Source organism: Metopolophium dirhodum, chromosome 6 (assembly GCF_019925205.1).
Source record: "Metopolophium dirhodum isolate CAU chromosome 6, ASM1992520v1, whole genome shotgun sequence".
Lineage (NCBI taxonomy): Eukaryota > Metazoa > Arthropoda > Insecta > Hemiptera > Aphididae > Metopolophium > Metopolophium dirhodum.
In genome coordinates, this window is record NC_083565.1 from 9035561 (window position 1) to 9058055 (window position 22495).

Consider the following 22495-nt stretch of genomic DNA (forward strand, 5'->3'; position numbering starts at 1 on the left):
CGCGCATTAGTTAAGAACGGAAACGAACTGACCGAATGGAAACGAAAATATTTCATGTTTATACTTTTAAATAGGTATCTATAATATATTGTATTTATATACCTTTTAAGGTACGGAACTACGGAATCTATTGTTGATTTTTCTGTGGTTTAACATGTACCGAGTACCGTGTAGGTATCACTGATTATGCGAAAAAAATTAATATAAGTCATACAAATATTACCTGACTATAGTGTGTATTTTAATTTTAAGTTCAAAATATTGTTAAAACGTTACAGCACAATAATTTACAGTACTCTGAAATACACAAACAATACAATAGGTACAACAACCAACCAAAATATAAAATCATTAGCCATTTTGTAGAAAATCTGGAGTAAATTAATACAATCTAATAAATATGTTCTATATTAAAGTATTAAATTTGATCCTATATCTATTGTAATAATTTCGAATTATTCCGATAACGCGGGGATAAAATTCGTATCAGGTTCCCGCGATGATTCCAAAAATTTAAAATTGTCGATTCCGATCCGTTCCAAACCAGCGTAGGATAGTAACCTGTTCACATACGTCCTATCAATCGAATAATACGGTAAGTATAATGTACTACTATCGTATATTAGTTTGTGTAGAAGTTTTGAAAAAGATCACTAGGTGGTACGGACGACGTAACAAAAACTCCTCGGACTATTGTATTCGATTTCAATCGCCTAGCAACTCTTCTTCTCCTACGTTGAATTCGACTCGTAACACGCAGACGTCGTCACACAATCGTTATAATATTTAATATTCTATACGAGGTACGGCGAAGTAGGTACCATACATATCATACGTCACTATATAAACGGCGGTTGGTCGCAATCAATGTATATTCATTATTATTGCAGTCTCTTCGCGTAGGTACACGATGTGCAGCGTGGTGCGCAAAAGGCATCACCTGTACGATCCACGCGAGACGCATGCCAGCAACAATACGATGCGATTTTCGGCGGCGGTGGTCGCGATCGCGGTGCTTGCGGTCGTCGTCGAGACGCGCGCAGCTCCCGTTTCACACTCTACTTCCGTTTGGCCCGCGGCTTCCATTTGGCCCGCGGCTTCTGTTTGGCCCGCGGCTTCCGTTTGGCCCGTGGCTTCCGTTTGGCCCGCGGCTTCCGTTTGGCCCACGGCTTCCGTTTCGCCCTCCAACCGTCACGTGTCGAACGACCGAGCTGGCAATGACGTGCGGACGGCCGTGGACCAGTTCGAATCGATGGTAATGTCGGCGGTGACGAGACTGCCGTCCGGACCGCGAAATACCGCTGACCTGGGCGGAGGAGGGCTACTCACGGCGGAGGTGACGTCTCCGCAACCGACGGACACGAAAAATGGCAGATCGTCTGCAGGTGGTCTTGGGGACATGGTGCGCCGGGTCGTCGGAAAGTTCGACCACGACTCCGGTCACCGGACGTCGATCGCGACCACCTTGATTATCGGCGCCGCTACTTGAGCGCGAACCCTCTCTTATTATTATTACCCATTGATCGATTCGTACAACATGTGTATAATATAATATTATAATACAACTGAGTAGCTGAATTCGAAAAAAATTCGATTGATCAACTCTTTTTGGGTATAATTCGCTGTGCGTATGGAAGCAAATATTTTAACTTTTAGCCATCCCGCGTGGCGTTGCCCGTGAGACTCGCGGCTTATGGTTATGTGAATATTATATTATCAGGTAGGCAATGTACCTGCGGTAGATTGCGGACACAGCGAGGTGGGTGATGAAATAAAACCTATATTACTTTATATTAGTATATGTTTGTAGTTGAAAAAAATGTTTATAGACAGTGCACCTTTAATAGGATTGAAGTCATAGTTGATTCATAGATAGAATCATCCCGAATTTTTAGGAGTATTTAATATTTACATATTAATATACAATGGGGGTTATTTTATTTTAATTTATTTCATTTTATTTTTACGGACAAATCGGCGTAATTTTACCTAGCTCTGTGAAATAATTCATATACATATATAACCTGCAACCAAATGCAACCATTAATAAACAAAAAAAGTTTCAATTTCTACCGTGAATCTTGAGGTATCCAATCGATTTTTCCGTCTCATCCTAACCTTAAGTATGGAAATAAAGGGACAAATTACTTTCTTTTACATAATTTATTTTTTTTTTTACAATAATACAATTTTATTTAAATCTATAAGACTAGTTAAAAGTGAAGAAATTAAAACTTCAGAATTTTAATTTATATTTAACATTTAAATAAAAAGTTGCATTAACAAATTTAACACAGTATACAAGGAGTTAAATATTAGATGTGCCGTCTTACCTTCCCCCCTAGGTTCCCCTATGCACAATTGCACGAACCTATATTATTAGACTCCTGAACGGTACCTAATATCAAAATATGGTCGTAAGATGTTTACGTATCGCTATTTCTATGAATGATCTTTTTATATGATGACCATTTGTGCATAACTTATTAGTTATTACTATTGCAATAAAAAAAAAAATTAATATTAAAATGAAATATGATTAGATAAATTTGATAAAAATTCGTTAATTTTACATTATTTCACAACAAAATAATATAATAATAAAAAATTGTTAAATAATATCTTATTTTCTTAATATCTAATAGTTTGACTAGATTCCTTAAAAAGTGTAAAAAAAAATACAAAATTTTTTAAATTTAAAATAATATAAATATTTTTAAATCGAAATCTTTTTTGAACCTGAAATATAGGTACATGTGTATGTATAACAATACCATAGGTATATGTTATTGGTATACCATACGTGTTCATGTCACCCTACTGCGTTAAATATTTGAAACACGCAATGTGCAAACGACCAACCAAATATTTTACCTGAAGGAATAATGATGCGCCAACGACAAACGCCAATTAAAATATTAATATGATTAAAAACGCGAAGAGTAAGAAGAAATAACCTTTCACGTAATATCATAATAATGTGTATCTAAATAGTTAATCCAATTTCATATGGTTATTTATAATTATAATGTATGTTATAGTAGATAACAGTAGACTTACTCAGTAGACTTAATTAATTTTATAAAAATTCTAGTTCTTAACTTAATTAATAATTATTAATACTTAGTATTTTTATATCGCACTTGTGTAAGTAAGAAAATTGTATGTATATATATTATAAATAGGCCTAGATAGCTACTCTAGCTAGGAATGCCTTAATATAAATTTAAAAAAAAAATTAATTTTATAGAAATATATATTATGTACTTAAATAATATTTGAAAAATACGTTTACTTCTCTTGATTTACAAGACTAAATTGGCACATTGAATTTGATATTCAACTTTTATTGGAAAACTTTTTCTTATTGGCCTTTATAGCATTAAACGCCATTACGACAGTAGTCGTTTAAATAAAAATGATAATTAATTTCCAGTTAATTTAAGCCTTTTAATTGAAAACGAATTCCATAAAACCTTTGTCCTGATTAAAATCACTCTTCCCAATTGTTTGAATAATGAATATTAATACAATAAATTTATTGCAGATAGGCATTACCTAACGATTTTTTTTAAATTAAACTTAACCTTAACAGAGTATAAAACTAGTAATGATTGCGGGTTAAAATTTTACAAATTATTCATGAAAAGTAAAATGCTAATTCTCTATAATGATCATAAGTTGTGTTTGTTTATTGCGTTTTACATATTATTATATTACTGACATTACAATACATTTTACCAATATAAATCAATCACTTAAAACGTATTTCACTTTGAACAAATCGTAATTGGTAGCTTGATATTCTGAATTTTCGGGTATCGCTTTAACGACACATAAATATAGACTTATAATAATAATGAATACACATAGCTCATATAATATTGCGATACGTAATGTCGCATCGTCGGGTATATTTCAACACAATTTCACGGGGCGTAAAATTTTAAAACGAATATTCGAAATGTGTCTACACAAATTTCGGCGTGGGCATAAAAAAAAACGACATTTGGGCAGATAGGTACCGACGCACTGACCACATCGTATAAGATACACACGCTACACACATTACTATAACGTGTGGACTGTAGACCGTATGAGTACCTACTATATAGGCAATCGTTTACCACCCATATTATACCGCCCGAGGCGGAAATCAAACGGGAAACCGCATCGTACGAGCCCGTCGCCGATATTTGCGCGCACAGCTGCAGACTATATTATAATATTATTATCATAACACCACATTATAACGAGTGACAAGTGCGAAATTTGTCGTAAATATCTCTTGCGATGGAAACGACGTACCTGCGGCCACGGAACACCCCTGCAAGCCAACGGCTGCTCACCGTCCGCTCTGACCGAATGGTCCCAGCTGACGGTCCTGCTGCGTCTACGCGTCTGTTTCTCCGATACTTGGCGCCGGTCCATGACGATGTATAACGGTATGGTATGGTATGGTATGGTATGGTGTTGTGTTACGACCGCGGTTATGATATATAACGACGTGCGGGACGTGTACGCGTCTCGCCGCGAGTGTGCCTGCGATACGCGATTTTGATTAAACCGCCCGGTTATGATATTGTACACCTACCTGCATATATATATATATAGATTATCGTCGCCGTCGTGCGAACACATTAACCCCGCTGTTTAATGCGGGGTACTTAAGTTAATTAAAATTATTTAAAAAAAATAATAATAATAATAACAAATAAAACCACGTAGAAATAATACGACAACCGCGCACGGGGTTGGACGGACAAAAAAACCGAAATATTTCACCCGGGGTGTCGGAACTGCCTCCCCCCGACGTTTAATTACGCTAAAACGTCTGTATGTGTGTGTATATATACGCGCATTATGTGTATTTCTTGTGTATTTTTATATATTATATATACAGTTTACACACACACACACTAACGATTGTGACTACGACCTAGGTATAAACATGTTGGTCGCGTGTAAAACGCTTTCGTTCACACCTCTATAACTCGCGCGGGCCATAACGATTCCGCCTATGTATATTATTATTATTATTATTATGCAATATGGGAACAGACGTCGTTATTGCAACGTCATAACGTTATTATGCTCATTACATTATTGGTTTGATCCGAAAAATTGTATGACTAATGGCTATATCAGTATAATAATAATATAATATCCTTACCCGCCAGATTGCTCGCCCCTTTGTACCGTAATCATTCATTATATTATATACTATTACACATCGTATACTAAATATATATATATCACATTTCGAACGTCACCATTTTATTACGAATTTTACGAGTAAATGATTTTATGACGCATCGTGGTTTTATTGCGCCAAATATTTACCACATTTATTAGGTGTACTCTTTTCTTCAATATCGGTTGTACAATAATTCTATTGTTCGTGTACACACAGACAAACGTTAACACAATATTAACTTTCGAGAAAAAAAAACCCACTCCCTCACTAAACATGAAACACCGATATTTGACAGAGTCGGTTTGTTTTTGCGGATAAAATATTATTATGTTACTATGTATTATATTAGACCTTTTACGTGATAATCTCCTAACTTAAAGATCGATGGTTCTACGAAATACGTCAAAGTTTTGTTATAATATTATGTTAAAACAATAAATTATATTCGATAACACATTCAACCGTTTCTATGCAATATGATAAATAAATAATTGTCCGCGTCAGTGCAACATGTAATTTTAGGTACCTATAGATATTATAGACTTAAGTTTTTGTTATTTTTATTTTTCAAAATATATATTTGTTGTATTGCGATTTATTTAGAAAATAGTCAATTTGTAGATATTTTGCTGTTCGTCGAAATTCGTAACGTCCCATAATAATATTAATTTATGGCATTAAAAAACAAATTAAAAAATATAAAACGTGTACCCATACGAATACGGTGAATCAATATCAAATGCAAATTAGACACAGATAGTATTTAATATCATACGATGCTGTACGAGTGTATGAAAAAACGAAATGAACAAGTCACAATTTCCATAATGCATATATTATACTAGCAAGACCGAATATTGCACAAACAGATAACGACTCCGTATAGATACGTGGAAGGAGAGCAAAGAGGATAAATCTCTATACATACCCAAATAATTTACATAACAAAGCCATTAAGTTTCAAGCACACTATTCGTTTTAAATGGTCAACAAATTGAATATACCTATTTAATATTTTATCTTATTTGAATAAAAAAAAATTCCTTGTATACAATCATATATAATCATGTACATGATCTATAAACAACTATGACAAATTCAGGTAGGAGATGTATCTTTTGGATGACTAATTAGTAATTTACTGTACATATCTGCAGTTACCTGATGGTTGCAATGAATGGGGGAGTATGCAGTCATGAAGTCATAAAACGACTCTGTTTTATATTTTTAATTTACAATATTAACTCGTTATAAAAATTAAACATATATTTTTTTTTTTTACTGAACTTAAGCCCGGTGTCGTTAGTTCTTGTAGAGGATTATGAATTGAGGTTGGTAAGGTTAGTACGGTAAAGCGTTGTTACGGTAGGTAAGCAAACACGCGTATGCGTGGCAAGGTTCTTACTACTACGAACCCGGGCGGTCACCCATCCGGGAACTAGTAGCAGCGGGCGTTACTTACTCTCAGTCGCATTGCGCGAATCGTAGCAGCCAAGGCGCCAAGTCAAGCCACATGTTACGTTACATTTTGTGGATATTTTTGAGAACTTGCAGATTTTCTCCATAAAAATGACTATTGTAAAACGTTTGGTACTCTATATTGGCTATTGGGTGAACAGACTCACTGACTTAACTTCGTTATTTTTATTTTTACTGCCAAGGAGGAATGGTCTGTATAGTCTATATTTTTTTTCATCAAAATATATACGTGTTCGATTAAGTAACCAAGATCGGAACGTGACCGCGGTTAAATGCTACCCCAGGGATAAAAAAAAAACCCTCTTAAAAGCATACATTATACGTAAGTGCTAATAAAAATATACGTCTTTGTATTAACAAAATAAATATGAAAATTTACAATTCTCAAATTAAGTAAACCAACAGTAAAACTTCTATTCACACAGTAACTTTTGTCGTCCTACAATTTTTAATACTTATAATATAACAAATAAAAGAAGTATTATATAGGTACTATTCATAATGTGTTTCAAAAAGGTATTGTAATGCCACCCCAAGTTCTTGGTTACTATTAAAGTTCGTTTACGCGAGAATATGTGCAGTCATATTTTGAAAATGTGTATATTAGTCTTCGATCATGTTGTACTATATCGGTGGGTGGAGGTTACTGAATCAGAAGTAGAAAGGTATTCCTGTATAAGTTAGTGTATTGAACGTGGCACCAGTAAAAAACTGGCCAAGAACAATATTATTCACTTCCTATTTCCATCGATGAAAAACACATTACCTTTAAGAATAAATGCCGATTGTGTCGTGTGTCGTCGAGTTTCCTGTACTCAAATCACGTATAAAGTAAAATGTTATCTGGCATGCAAAACATTTAATACACAAGAGTCAAAACAAAATGTGTTTTTTTCTTTTTTATGAAAATGCATATGATATATTATGTTAATATTAAAATAACTATTAAGTAACAAGTAAAATAAAAATTATAAGTAATACAGATAGGTATGTACCAACAGCATTGAACAGATGAAATTATTATAATAGATATTTATTTTATTTTAGCACATATAACATTGTTCTGTATGTATGTTTAAAACTAATAATTAACCGATGCTTATGGCAAAATCAAGTACATTTTTCATAAAATAAAAATCTGAGGCCATCGCTAGTATTTTTTTAGATAAATTTAAATTTACATTCAGTGTTTTTACTTCTCGGAAGTCGTAGTATATATTTCCTAAATGTCTTCGCAGCCAATAAAAAAAAAAAATTCTTGAGAACGTAAACATTTGCTTGACAACCGTCGATAAGTTTCGCGGAAGAAAAATATCTTTTCTGAAAATATTGATACTGTGCTTCGAAGCGTAATATGAATACATATATAAAGGTGGTGCTATATACTGTACATATACTATATACTGAAGAATTGTTTTGTCTGAACAAAGAAAACCGAAATACTATCCATCTGAACAAATAAAAAATTTCCTGTATGTTGTTATTTTACTTTCAAAAATAAAGCTTACATTTTCTTATACCATCACAGCGGGTAAACACTTATGTTATTATCCGTCCCAACTTATTCCAGTTGCTTTGACAAATGTTTTAATGATATATATATATGGTACATAAGCGAAATTGTATTTTTAATAGCAATGGAATGACAATTGTTCGAAAAGGGAATTTCTCATGTTTGACAAAAGGTTCAGTGAAAGCAATTTAGGTATTCGTGGATGTTTCAAGATATATCATCGTATAAGGGACGTTGAATATGATGAAAGTGGTCGAAATTCCTATATTAACTGAGTATATAAGTACGGACAAAGTGAACGGAATCCTTGACCTAATTATTATTTAATGGCTGTTAATTATTATTTTTTTTTTGTACTTTTATACGTATATACTAATATTTTAAATTTATAAATATGGTAATTTGCTTTAAAATAATTCTAGCGTACAGCAAAAAACAGAACGAAAATAATTACATCATCGTTTTAAAACTATAATAAGTAATATCGAAAAAAAATACGTTTTTCACAAAAGTATAGACATTTACGAAAAGTCAATCTCCATTTACACATTAATAAATAATTATAACGAAACATAATCATAATAAACGATTTTAAGCATAATTACTTTTGTTGTTTATTCGTTATTTAATTTAACACGAATATAATACACTTATTTTTTTTTTATACACGAGTATAATATTATTATCAACATATGATGTACAAGTTTAACTTTTAAGCTTGGTGCTCTACAAATGTTTGTTTTCCATTAATTTGAAAACAACAGTAAAGCAACCTGCTCTCCGCGACACTAATTCCAACTACATATTAATTAACGTTTGTTAATTAATATTAATTGTTCGGTCGCGTATTGATTAAATTAGAATAATATATTATTAAAAATTAAATAGTTAAGAGTAAAAACAATATAAAACATAAAAGAAAAAAAATAATTATAATGCGTTAAACAGGGTAAAAAAAAATAATAGTATTTCACATTATTTATGTACGATTAGCTCAGATAACCACAAGTAGCCTACTACAATACTACATATATAGTACCTATTACAATGTAGTAGTAATCTTCGATAGATTTTTAAAATTATCGTCTGAAATTGAATATTTCCTAGTGGAATGATAGGAATTAAAACTCTTCCATCGGGAAAAATAAATAGGACTAGTGAATGTCATGAGCGGTTTTCTTTTAGGAAAAGAACGTTAAGTTTACTTAAACAAGTATCAAGGGAATTGTCATGTTTTGAACACTAATTTTTGACATCAAGTTGCGGATTCCGAACATAGATGGCTTGCACTTCAGCGCCGTTGTGCAATATTGGCTGTCTCGCTGTTTAGATGAACAATCGTTAAACATCTAAATCAAATCGAGAGCTCAAATGTCAAAATGTGGTGACTCTCCGGAGTTTCAAGCTGAGGTTGGACCTTCTTTTGGGCTTGTTCTTTTGCAATAGGCTATCGGTGGACTGGTAGTCGTCCAGCGGGTAGTCCACGAACCCGCTCTCAGGTCTGAACAACGGTAGCGCATCCGAGTCGGGCTGCAACTCGAACCATCGGGACAACTTGGAACCGGGACTCAACTGTAAGGTGAAAACAAAAAAATAAGACCAAATTCATTAATGCATTAGTCGCTGTAACGTTTAAGTATATGATTTTAAATTATGAGAAAATAACCCCGTTTCGAGATTTAAAGCGCGACACGTGGATGTGGCGTACGATTTGTGTATATCAAGGAACCTATCTCTCGTTGCATGTTACGAAAAGCGTTTTCTAATATAGTACGCAATGCGAGGTATTTCTGAAAGAAAAATACTGCTGGCTTTCGGAAGGAATAGTGGATTTGCGTGAAATAAAAACAGGAATACGCATGTTTGGAAATTGCCGAGTAATTTGATTTCTCTCGACCATAGTTGTAGGTACGTATGGAAACCATAAAATGCCAATGAATGGCTTCAAAGTCAATATTATATTATGGTATGGCTATTTAATGAGACGGCGATAATGGGAAAATAAATTGTGTCTTTATGTACACTTTGGCATGAGTGCTATCTAATTAAATACAATTTCAGCTTTTATTAAGACCGAAAACGTTAAGTTTGGAAATTTATAATTGATTTTTGTTTAAATAAAACACACGCACACACACACACACACAACTCTATTTATATTTATGAGCTTACCTCAAGCTAAATAAACATCGAAAAAAAGGTAGGTAACTGGAAAGCTGTCAGCCGTTATACAAATACCTACGTAGGTATATGTTATCATTAAAAAATGTTTATATAAAAAGTACAATTCAAATTCAGAAAGTAGGCAAGTAATATTATGAATACTTCATACTTAGGGTATTTAAATAAAAAAAATACGACAATACAAATATTAATTTTATTTAAAAAATAATGTACTCTTCATTTCATATTCATAATCATATACATGGTTTAACATAATAACAACAATACAATTCCATTAAGATTAAAACATTAATAAAATAGTCAGTCTGTCGTAGAGTGCGTAATATGACTTTATTTGATAATAGTTCGTATAAACATTGACGACAAATATTATACCAATAATATTATAAAGCCTCGAATGCTGTCAACTGATAAACAGAACATTTGTTGAAGCTTTTAAATATTTTGGAAAATATCGTAAATTATAGCTACCAAACTTGGTGTACCGCATCCCAAGCGTCGTTTTCAATTTCGTAGTATATTATGTTTAGACCAGAGTAAAATGTTCTTCATAGTGCAATATACCACGACATATCAAAATAATATCGATCGACTCGGATTATTTGTCGATGGACATACACGGCTTGGAAAAAAAAAAAAAAAAGGTATGGAAATAGACACTGATCGGAACCCAGACGTCCCGAAAGTATATTATAGTAGGTATAATAGGTATATAGTAAAATAAAATAGTGTTTCAACATAACATAACCAAAACAAATAATTGATGATTCATTTTTGTATCAAAATGTTTTTTTTTATTTTATGTTACATTATAAAAATTCAACAGTCACGAATTGGCGGTAGGCATAGCGGGGAATAGTAATGATAATATATTATGATACATAACAAAAACGTAATATCGGTTTCGTCGGAATAATAATAATAATTATTATTGTAATGTTTTAATACGATATCGACGACGATATTACACAAAAACGTTTTCGCGGCCGAATAAATTTAATATTGTATTATAATGTTGCGTTTGAAGTCTCGCGACCGTCATGATATTATTAATATTATTATTAATGTATTATATTATATTATACTGTCCCTCGAGATTCGACGCAGCCGATATCCCGTTCGCATACAATATATTATTATTATATTATGTAAACATACATACATAGTATATACAATATACATACACATACTCTGTATATATAATATATATATATATATATGTGTACATACCCAACTTCCTACGTGATCAATGATAAAATATGTGAAAACTCGTGATATTACGGAAATCGAGTGTGTAAATCTGACCTATACACAAATACGACGTGTCGAATGGTCGTACGTAGGGGTAGATGTGTATGCACACACAAACACACACACACACACACACATATATATAGTATATAAATTTCGTATTGCACTCGGCGAAAACACATTTACAACGTGCTCGGATTTCCCGGACGGATCTATTTCGTGGTGTGCCGCGCCCAGGTAGTCCTGTGCACTTGGCTCATCAGGTTGCTCTTGTTCGGCACCTTTTCGCTGGTCGACCTCGTTATCGGACCGTTGCCGACCACGGTCGCGGTCTTTTTGCCGGCCGCCCTGCCGGCGCCACCGCCCCCGCCGCTCGACGACGACGACGACACCTTCAGCAACGACTTTTGCAACTTGCCGGGCGGCGGCGGCGACAGCACCGTCGGTTCCGGCGGTTCCGGGTGATGCGGCGACGGCGGCGAAGGTTCGCCGGCGGTCCGGTCGTCCACCACCACCGTCACCTGCCGGTCGTCGGACAGCGGTTTGATGATGCCGTCGTTCGCGGTACCGCAACAGTCGGCGCCGGACGTGGACCGGCCGGCCACCGGTGACGCCGAGTACGACGGCTGCGGCGACGGCCTGCAGTTGATGAGCGTCGGCGACGTGGACGGCTGCTGCTGGTGAGCGGCCGGGGCGTACAGGTGCGGTTGGTACGCCGCGGGCCGCTGTTGTTGGTACGGGCCCACGGCGGCCGCGTTGTTCGCCGCTATCGTGCCGGTCAGCGACTGGAGCCGCTGCAGCAGCTGCGCTTGAAACTGTTGGTCGACCGTCGGCGCGGGTTGACTAAAGTTGAAGTCGAAGTTCATGGGCATGTGGTACGCCGGGGCCCTGTGCCGAGGAGATGGTGGCGGCAATTCCGGCAGGTAGGACGCCGGCGCCGACGATGGCGTCGGCATGTCGCACATCATGGGATGCTGTAGGTATGCACCAATAACAAAAACAAAAATTACGCTTCAGATATTATAATTACGACTTGTGATGCACGTCTGTCTAATAATAACAATAATATAATATAGTCTACGATTAACTAATTTACAACAACAACAATAACAATACACTATATTATTATATATTAATAAAATGCGTTAAGATACAAAACTCAACGTACCGGACGTCCAGGATATCCTGGGCAGGTATTTATTATATTTGTCAATTTATCGGAAAAAACGGTTATGTACGTCAAACGGTGTGTAGTAGTAATCAGCTGCGTTATAAAAAAACATTGAACCGTGTCAAAAAAAAAACAACAACAACAACAAAACATATTCTGTGACGCATTACAGAGAGTTAGCGCGTATTATGTATATTATACTGCAGGTAGGTAAACTACACGATTTACTATAATATTTTAATATACTGTTAGTCGAAAGACGCGCCGCGTGAATGCACGCGCGTTCTGTTACATTATACACACCCACACAAATCATACGCACGCGCGTCCAAACGTGTTAGTAGCGTCCAACTGCAAAAACAAATAATTAATAGCGCCGATCACACACGGTTTTGTACGGGCGGCTAACCGTGGTAGGGACACTGGCAAACGTCAATCGCTGCGGCGAACTTACCGGGGGAAGCGAATGGTGTTGCAGTTCACTTCTGATCCTCTCCTGGTCGTGCAGCAACGACACCAACGAGGCGATGTGATCCAGCAGTTCCTTGTTGTGCACCAAGAGCTGGTGTGTCCGCGCCTGCGAAACAAAAAAGGCACAAAAGTTACAAAGGGTCTTTTATTATTATTATTATTAATATTATTGTTAGGAGTAGTAGAAGTGGGTATTATCATCGTTAAAGCGACGTGCGGTCGACCACGTTGGCCGACGTCTAGTCGCGTTAATTATAGCACAGCCGTTCGTGCTAATAATGCATTACTATTATTATTACAGCCGAGACGAGACCGCCGCACGAAACTACAAATTAGCGTATTTTCTCAACTAGACTGCAGAGACGACTACGCGACTACTCTGTGAGACAAATATTATTGTGTTATATATTTATACAGTAATATGTACACTCGATATTATATAATATACCAATCGATTTTATGAATACTCAATGATTTCCACGTGTGTCGTAAAAAAGGCGTATCGAGAAATAAAATATTATTGCCATTACGGAAATAACAATCACGGCTATGAAATAATATGAATAATTTTATGCAAATTACCACTTCTACAAAAACGACATTTTTTCCCCCTAACGAGTTGTGTTTAGTGTTACAATAATATTAGCTCATATTGTCGCGAATGCGCGTTATTGTTGTTTATAATATAAAACAGAATGCGTTTTGACATTGGCATGAGATCAGAAAATTAAGAAATTTAGCAAAATTTATTACGATCGTTTGAAACGGATGCCAAAATATCAACCGTACATTCAACAACTATTTATGGTGTGAAAACATTTGATTTCGTTATATTGTGCGGCGGGTCCCCTAATATAAGTGACCGATATCGTGTACCTGAGCCTCCATCCTGGCGGTTGTTTCGGCCGCCAACTGGTCCCTGAGCATGTGAACTTGAGCCACTGCAGCTTGTGTCTGATGCGTTTGCTGGTCCAGTTGCTGGCGCAATAATTGCATTTCGTGTTGTACGCTCAGAGAGGACAACGGGACCCCGTCACCTTTGGATGTTTCAGTCATTGGAGAGCTAAATACTTCACTGCCGTTCTACGCGGAATTAGGGAAAAGAGATAAATTAATAACCAAAACACGTGCACCGTTAATACCGATGGAGTACCATTGGCGAGGAACGTCTGTGGTTGACTGACGAGGCCGATGGTGGTGGAATGATATCTAGTCGTAAAGGTCGTTGTATGTCGTTGGGTCCTCCGTCCCTTCTAGCTCCGTCCAATGATGAAACAGAATCGTTTCCAACAGATGTTTCCAGTCTACCTTGGTTTTCGAATGTGTCTAAAATTATAAATAACAGTATTATATAATTGTATAATATAAACGCCTAACGAGAAAATCCGGTTAAACAAAATTATTCATATAGGTTTATATTGTGGAAATACTATTTATATTAACACGTAGTATTACTTCAACAATACAATTTATTTTTAATTAGGTACTTATTTTATTTTTGTCTTAAGTATAATAAAAATATGTGATCGAAAATTAATTATTTTCCGATTTAAGTCTCGATGACTAGAAACAGTCAACCAATCTTATAAACCATCGCAATAGTAACCAGCCATAAAAAAAAATAAAATATCATAGTACCGAGTGCCAATATAATAATAATAATAATACATTTTTTGTCACAATGGCTGTAAAATTTGTTCAAAAAAATAAAATCATAATAATAATAATAATAATAATAGGCCATGCAGTCTGCCCCGCGATTTGTCGAACGGGGCATAGACATAAGCTGTACATTCGGTCTGCACGGAGTAAATTTAAAACATTGCACAACTGAATTAGGTTTTATGTCACAACGGTGACGTCGAGTCATATGTGCGGGGCAAGGTGCCAATTAGTTTGACGTCAAATAGCCAGGGACTAGAATAGAACAGTTCGCTGCCCACGCACCATACGGATGGGGTGAGGAGGGGGCAGAGGAAAGGAAAAATCAGATCCCGTACAACTCTGGCACGGGGCTAAAGAAAAAGAAAGAATAGTAAAAAGTGTAATGTTGTATATACGTTTGTGTACTGAATTTTTTTTTACACCACTGCAGACTGCAGCTGCGCGCTACCATTTCGATGTTGTCCGCTCGTTAGCCGGCGCGACAGAGGTTTCTTCACGTCGTCATTTCGGGTTCACGGCCGGCTCGTGATGACATAATATCAGAAATATATATTATTATCATTGTTCAAACAACGTCTTGACGATAGCAGTTATGACAATGAATGCGACATTATGTAAATGAGAATTTATCGCGACAACGGATTACGGGATTCGTGGAGAAAAAAAAAACTATTTTCTGATAGCGCTCGTTTACTCGAGTCTTGAAACAATATTAATACAGATATACGCTTTTCAATCCAGTCTGGATGATGTGTGCATTGCTGACGACGTTAACGACATTACGATAACAGCTTATCGACTTTGTAGTTGGAGCTTATCAACCTCGTTACTCAATCCGCTTAGTAGATGTAGTCGTTCCAATGTAATATGTTGCCGTAAAACCAATTCGAAAACAAATCTACGCGCAAGTCTTGATTAATAAACTGTATAATCCTGTACGCCAATTATTAAACGCCGTCGTGGAACAAAAACTGATGAGAGGCGAAGATCCATCCATGTCCCTCACTCACACAAACACACACCTCCATTTTTTCAATGAAACGTATATTGATTTAATATATATTAAACAAAATATTGTATTATGTAATACTTTAACAATCAAAAATGTACGAAAAAAAATATTGATGTGATATTATAATATAGTGTTTATACGTTTTAAACGATAATGGCCCCTTACCGATCCCGTGTCTGTTATAAAGTATTGCAGATTATGAAACTATAGACGATAATAATACATATTCCCTATTATTATTATTATTATAATATTATACGTTTAATATTGATATCGTTACAGATAATAATATAATATGCGATTTTGTAAACGCGAGAGTAAAAAACCGAACGACCCAAGATTGTTATTTCGAAACTTTGAAAATCAGTTGTACCTACGCACATGCAGTCTGGAAGAGGGTGAACTGTATAGATTATATTATATACCTATTGTTTTACGTGACGCGTATATCTAACTATACCGGGCAAAGGTCGTCAATCCGGCCGGAGGCGTCGACTCGTCATTTTTTGGGTTTTCAATTTCCCCAGTCGACGCAACCGTTAGTTGACGTTACCCGCTTTTTGTTGACGACGTTTTCCGCGTATATGGATGATCTGCGGATAACCCGTTGTACACGGAACTCGGAACAAAAATCATATTATTTCATGACGCAGTGTTTCAATCAGTTCCGGTCCGGAATGAATACCAGTCGCCGCGCCTCAATGACACAACGTGGTAACAATATAACGGCAGCGGTCAAGGCCGTGATTGGTTGGAGGGGTAAAATCACACCAGTAATGTTTTCTAAAATAGGTTATACGTCACGATGCGGAGTGATTTTATAGTGAGTTGAGTGTAGGTAGAGACGGTAAATTTAAGATGGAACCACGAGTAAAAGGGAATCAAGATAATTTGGTGGTTTTTCGATTATTACGGCGTTTCGTAACAAAGGTGTTTTGCGTAGGGTTGACTATCAAAATATTAGATTTTTGTATTTTTTTCCTATCCGTGTTGTATTATACGTACCAATTGGCAATGGCTATGGCCCCTCCCCCCTGTATAGATTTTACCAAATATCCGCCTATGTATAGCATGTTATATACTATTTACAGAACGGTGTTTTACTTAAACAGTAGTTCTACGGTGTTAACGGCGATGATCAATAGCAATATGCCAAAATCATATTATACATTTATTTACTTGTTGATTGATTGTTGTAATACACACACACACACACATATTAGGTTCGAGGCGGTCATCATCTCGATAACGAGCGTAACCGCGGCTACCGTGTATACCCTTTAGATATTATCTATAGCAGTCCGTAGGTAGCAATGTCACATACCTAGGTTGTGTAATAATATTGTGTAGTGCTCTTTTGCGGCCGAGTCGCGCACAGAAGTAGCATAATATGTGAGTATAATGACAATAATATTATTCAAACCGTGAATTCACCGAGAAAAACTCTCACTTCATCCTTTGATTATGAATTTATTCAAATTCGGATTTAGTCTTGGAATTTTTCGGTTGAGGACATTTTATTAAATAGTCTGATTTTTATGGCGTGTCCTACGTGAATCCGACAAATGCGACAAATGCAACGGAATAAAAATGAAACATGAATAGCATGATCAGAATAAACTAATAAAGAAATCGTCCGACTCGCCGGATTTACGTGGGACACAGCGTTAGGGAGTGCAATCCGATACGCATTCGTTTTTTTTTTCAAAATGAGGACTCGCCTTATTCTGGAAATTATTGATGTGCCCAAATCGAAATTCGGATGACGAGTATCGGAGTATTTATGATGGTAATTTTTGTGTTATCTTTATCGTTATAACATATTTATATTATACAAAGGATAATAGTCCGGGTGAGCGTTATTGGTGAACCATCCTGACACCATGACGCGTATAAATGTATAATATTATATTATGGGTACTATTACGCCCGGGCCGCCACCGCGTACCTACATGAAAAGTGTGTGAAAAATCCTCCACACAGACGGCGACGCACACGACATACATTATTATTTATTGTTATTATTATTATAATCATCGTCGTCTCGTACATTATAGATAGTAATAATAATAATAATATAATGTATTATAACAGACGCTGTTGTACACCGTACTCGTGTTTTACCTGGACCGATTGTTTTCGTCTGCCCGGGAACAAAGAGAGCCGCCGGTGCGTTGTAATAAATTAGACTGATCCGTCGTGCGCAAAAGTCGCCATTGTGTGTCGTCGTCGTCGTCGTCGTCGGGTCGCCCGCGATTATTATATACCAGGCAGGTTTTGCCCGGTTTTGCAGGAAGCACTTGTTATTATTTTATACGCGGTCGTTGCCGTCGCTGTAGCCGCGCAACTTCCCCTCCCCGCCCCGCCCCCGAGAGGGTATAGCGGCCGCACGATTTATCATTATCATTTTTATAGTTGAACGGAGGGGGAAGGAAAACGGCAACGACAGGATCGTCAGTGTTCCGTCGGGCCGAGGCTCGAGACCACCGAATTCGGCTGCGTGGAAAAGCGAGGGCCCGTCGAGGACGCGAGACGCGAGACGCGGTGCCGGCGACGGAAACGCGCGAGTTTGGCAACCGTCACGAGAATGCGATTCTTTTACCCCGTCGGCCCGTGACAGACGTCAAATTTTATGAAGGGTTTGTGTGTGTGTGTGTGTGTGTGTGTGTGTGTGTGTGTGTGTGTGTGTGCGTGTGTGTGTGCGTGCGTGCGCGTGCGTGTGTGTGCGTGGTGTCCTCAGGTCCGGCAGGTCAGCTGGTGCTAGGCCAAAACACGTCCAATTCCACGTGAGAGCTATATCACAATATATTATACAACGATATCGTGCATCGTATTTTCTCGTCGTCCTTTTTTTCCGAAATTCCGTGACCAATAACGACCGACGTTTCACCGATTCACACTCGAAAATAGAGCCGGTCACTATCGCACTCGTTCGTATCACTGTCCACAGCCCACTACGGTACGGTACACGAGAGCGATTAATGTCTCCTCATCGTGATGATGAGTCTCTAACGGTCCGCGAGTTAACAATAATCGCTATTTTTATTTCTCATGTCGATAGCCTGCGGCAATAATTTCTAAACGAGGTTGTGAAGTAATTAATTAAATTATTGTTATCAAAACGATTCTCGTCAAGAGCACCACCGAACTGTGTGTTGGAGCCCGAAACGTATAAGGACATGTTCGCTAGTTAAAAAAACATCGGAATGACGTGTATTTTTTTGATATTTTAAGAAATTACATTAGTTTTCTACGAAAAAATGCATGGAGATAAAATTTCTCGATAAACGTCATGACGCGGGTACTTTTCTTATATTTTTCCTGTAATTCATTTATTTATTAATAGTTTCAATACAACCCGAGTACCGACAAACCGTCTGTTGAGAGAAAATAGAAATACGTTCATTATACTAAAACATCAATCTACACTCCAAATATTTGTGTACAAACACAACCAACATGTAAAAAAGAATTTTTTTCACCGAATAATCTAAAATATATTTTATTTTACAATTCTCGTGATGTTATTCATTGTTGATAAATGATAATAATATAATTGCGTTGCCTGTTTGTCCAAATATTTGAAACTATAATACAAACAAGACAATTTTATATTCATAATTCATTTTACTTCACGATTGATAACACACACACACAGTATCTCTAATTTGTATGCCTTGTAAGTGAAACTTTTGTCTAGAAATTAAAAAATAAATTACAATGTATTTTAATGAATTCATAAATAGCATTAGGTAGTACAAACATGTGTTATTCGAGAATTTGTATTGATATATTTTGTGGTTGAAGTGTTGAATTGTGTTATAACATACAATAATATACAATTAAAACTATATCGTAGAATATATTTTGTTACAACTCCCATTATATTAAATACCTAGTTACCATAGTATTACCCTTATGTTAAAATAAAAGCAATTCACTCAATAGCTCGACTTAAAAGATTAAGAGAGATGAAATATGAGACATGTAATATTTTTAACGATTTGATCGCTTGCACATCTTGATATTAAATTGTATTTTTATAAATGCTTACACGTTTGATATTTAATAAGTTAGAAACCGGAGGTAGTATATAAGTATATAACATTACATTTTATCGACATTTATAATTTTTTTTCTCTTTAATTATGACTTAATGAATTACAATCCATACGGATAGATACAACAACAACAAAAGAAAATACATGGCTTTTTTGTCGGTAGAACCATGTTGACACGATGACATTACCTATTCAAAACTAATTAGTTGGGTATTTTTTTTTCTTAAAACCTTGTTAAAAGAAATATTTACAATTTAAAATTAACTATATCGTCTTGTCTGTATAGTACCAGTGATGTATTTTTGACATGCCCGGTTCCACACCCCCTTCCCCCAACTAAAATAAAAATAAATATATTTTTTTAATATTTTGTTGTTTGAAATTTAACTAACAAAATATGTTGGATATTTAGTAAATATAGTATACTATTCACTTGTTGTTTTTAGCGAAATTCTACCGTTGAACGAATTATATAGTGTATCTAATACTTAAAATTAATTAATATTCGTATAGGTCGGAGGCGTAGCCAAGGAAGGCCAAGGTAGCAAAGGAGACTATAACACCCCCCCCCCCCCCCCCCAATTCGCTATGTTTATTTTAGCTTCTTTTATAACAATGTATTAAAATAAATTATATTACAAAAACCTATAAGCCCCCCCTCCTCCCCTACAAAATTCATGGATATGCCACTGGTATAAGTACCCTCCGTCAGTGTAATTTTTTTGTAAATAAAACATCTATTCATTCACTTCAGTGAGGTTTACTTTTGGTTCAAATATATTTATATAAGTAAATGCATAATATTTCAAAAGGGGATGTTGAGAGTGGAGCCTCCTACTCGTTTTATGGTACCGAAAATATTGAAGATCCTACGGACAATGGCCCAATACCTATACGCCACAGTTTAGTACGATAAATAAATTTAATGGATATTTTGTCATAATAATCCACTCATCAGTAGCACCTCTAAAATGATTTAGTTATATTAATATTATTATTATCGTTATTGTTTCTTTTTGATTATTATTATTAATTTACAATATTGTTATACATTTAGAGCTTTGAGCTTCTCAAAGATGCGATTGATAAATACGATTCATTTTTAAAAGTAGAATAGTTCTCATGAAGGTGAAGTAGTCTATTCACTATACTCCATTGTATAATATCTTGTAATCTTGATTCATTCTGACGTCTGACATAATTCTGGGATCGTTATGGTCGTTAAACATTAAACGCTATGAAACCAAATAGTAAATACAAACGTGTATCTATGTTTTTGTAAATAATTCATGTATAATACATTTTAACTTTTAGAATAATCAAAAACATAAAACCACTCAAGTTATAAGTATAATATTATACCTATTGTATATAATACGTTCAGCGATAAAAACGGCGTACCGTACTACAAACAGTATCATTCTATGTATAACTTATTCTTTGATACGCGCACTCGTACATAATGTATTATCATTGATCAACCGGAAAAGGTATAGGTAGACACTAGGTATAGTACCATTGAGCACATCTGCTAGAATGAATTTTGCTAAGAAATAAACAGCATTTTGTATTTATAGACATTTTTCGACCCATTCGAGTCAATCCACATTAATATTGAAAACTGTGTATAATCTATAATATTGTATAAAATTCGGGTGTTCCAATCGTTGTGTATAAATAAAAATGTACACAGCAGACGGCGTTGAAAAAAATATTGGAGGGGAAAAGACGAAACGTAACAAAGATGTAGATAGAGAGAACCTATGCTGGAATTGTTTAGGCAATAAATTAACGTATTTCAAGCGCATAGGTCACGTTAAAAATATGCTAAAGGGTAACCAATATGCATTGCCAAGACGTGTTTGCGGCACACAGCAACATACTTGGTACATTGTATGGGCGGCTAGGTGCAGATAAGTGGCTCGATTTACAATTATTTTAAACAGTATCGTTAAAAACGGTTCCCTTGTAAAGCTCCCCGTTCGTTTAAAAACGTATAACGAACGAACGAACGAGAGAAAAAAAAAATGGAAACAGACCCGGTAAAATACATTTGGATGTGGTCCCAAAACGGAGATCCGGACGTCTAAATTTAACGTGGTGACAATAACAGTTTTCTTGCAAAACGCCGAAAAACCCGTCTCCGTGCAGTTTTTCCACCGTATCGTAACAATTTGTGCTTTTATGTTATTATTTTATTTATTTTTATCGCAATACGTCTAAAATAACGTATTATTCGCAATGGTCGCTTACCTCGTTTCGACACGGAACCGTCGTCCGCCTCGTCGTCTTCGTCGCCCGAATCGTCTCCTCGGGGATCGTCGTCGTCGTCGCAGTCGTCGTCGTCGTCATCGTCGTCGTCGCGACGTCTGAACGACGTCCCGTCCTCGTCGTCCCTGTCGCCGCCGTCTTCGGACGGGTTCACTCTGTGGCACACTTCGAACGCTTGGCCTACCGTCCGCACCACTCGCATCGCTTGGCTCTGAAACAC

At 36.0% G+C, this 22495-nt stretch overlaps 2 protein-coding genes across 4 annotated transcripts in view; both read right to left on the minus strand.

Annotated features, from left to right (window-relative positions):
- The window catches only part of LOC132947397 (transmembrane channel-like protein), a 60501-nt gene extending 56177 nt beyond the window's left edge, over positions 1 to 4324 (minus strand). Inside the window, exon 1 of the mRNA XM_061017673.1 lies at positions 4309 to 4324. The gene's annotated coding sequence lies outside the window, so the exon portion shown is untranslated. The remainder of the gene's footprint in view (positions 1 to 4308) is intronic.
- Positions 4325 to 11140: 6816 nt separating this feature from the next.
- The window catches only part of LOC132946158 (carboxyl-terminal PDZ ligand of neuronal nitric oxide synthase protein), a 52825-nt gene continuing 41470 nt past the window's right edge, over positions 11141 to 22495 (minus strand). For all 3 annotated transcript variants that reach the window (XM_061016007.1, XM_061016009.1, XM_061016008.1), the window contains 5 exons: positions 22258 to 22486; positions 14420 to 14592; positions 14143 to 14349; positions 13250 to 13372; positions 11141 to 12598 (listed from right to left, as the gene is read on the minus strand). In XM_061016007.1, coding sequence (XP_060871990.1) covers positions 11837 to 12598; positions 13250 to 13372; positions 14143 to 14349; positions 14420 to 14592; positions 22258 to 22486 — 1494 coding nt within the window. In that variant the 3' untranslated portion in view covers positions 11141 to 11836. The remainder of the gene's footprint in view (positions 12599 to 13249; positions 13373 to 14142; positions 14350 to 14419; positions 14593 to 22257; positions 22487 to 22495) is intronic.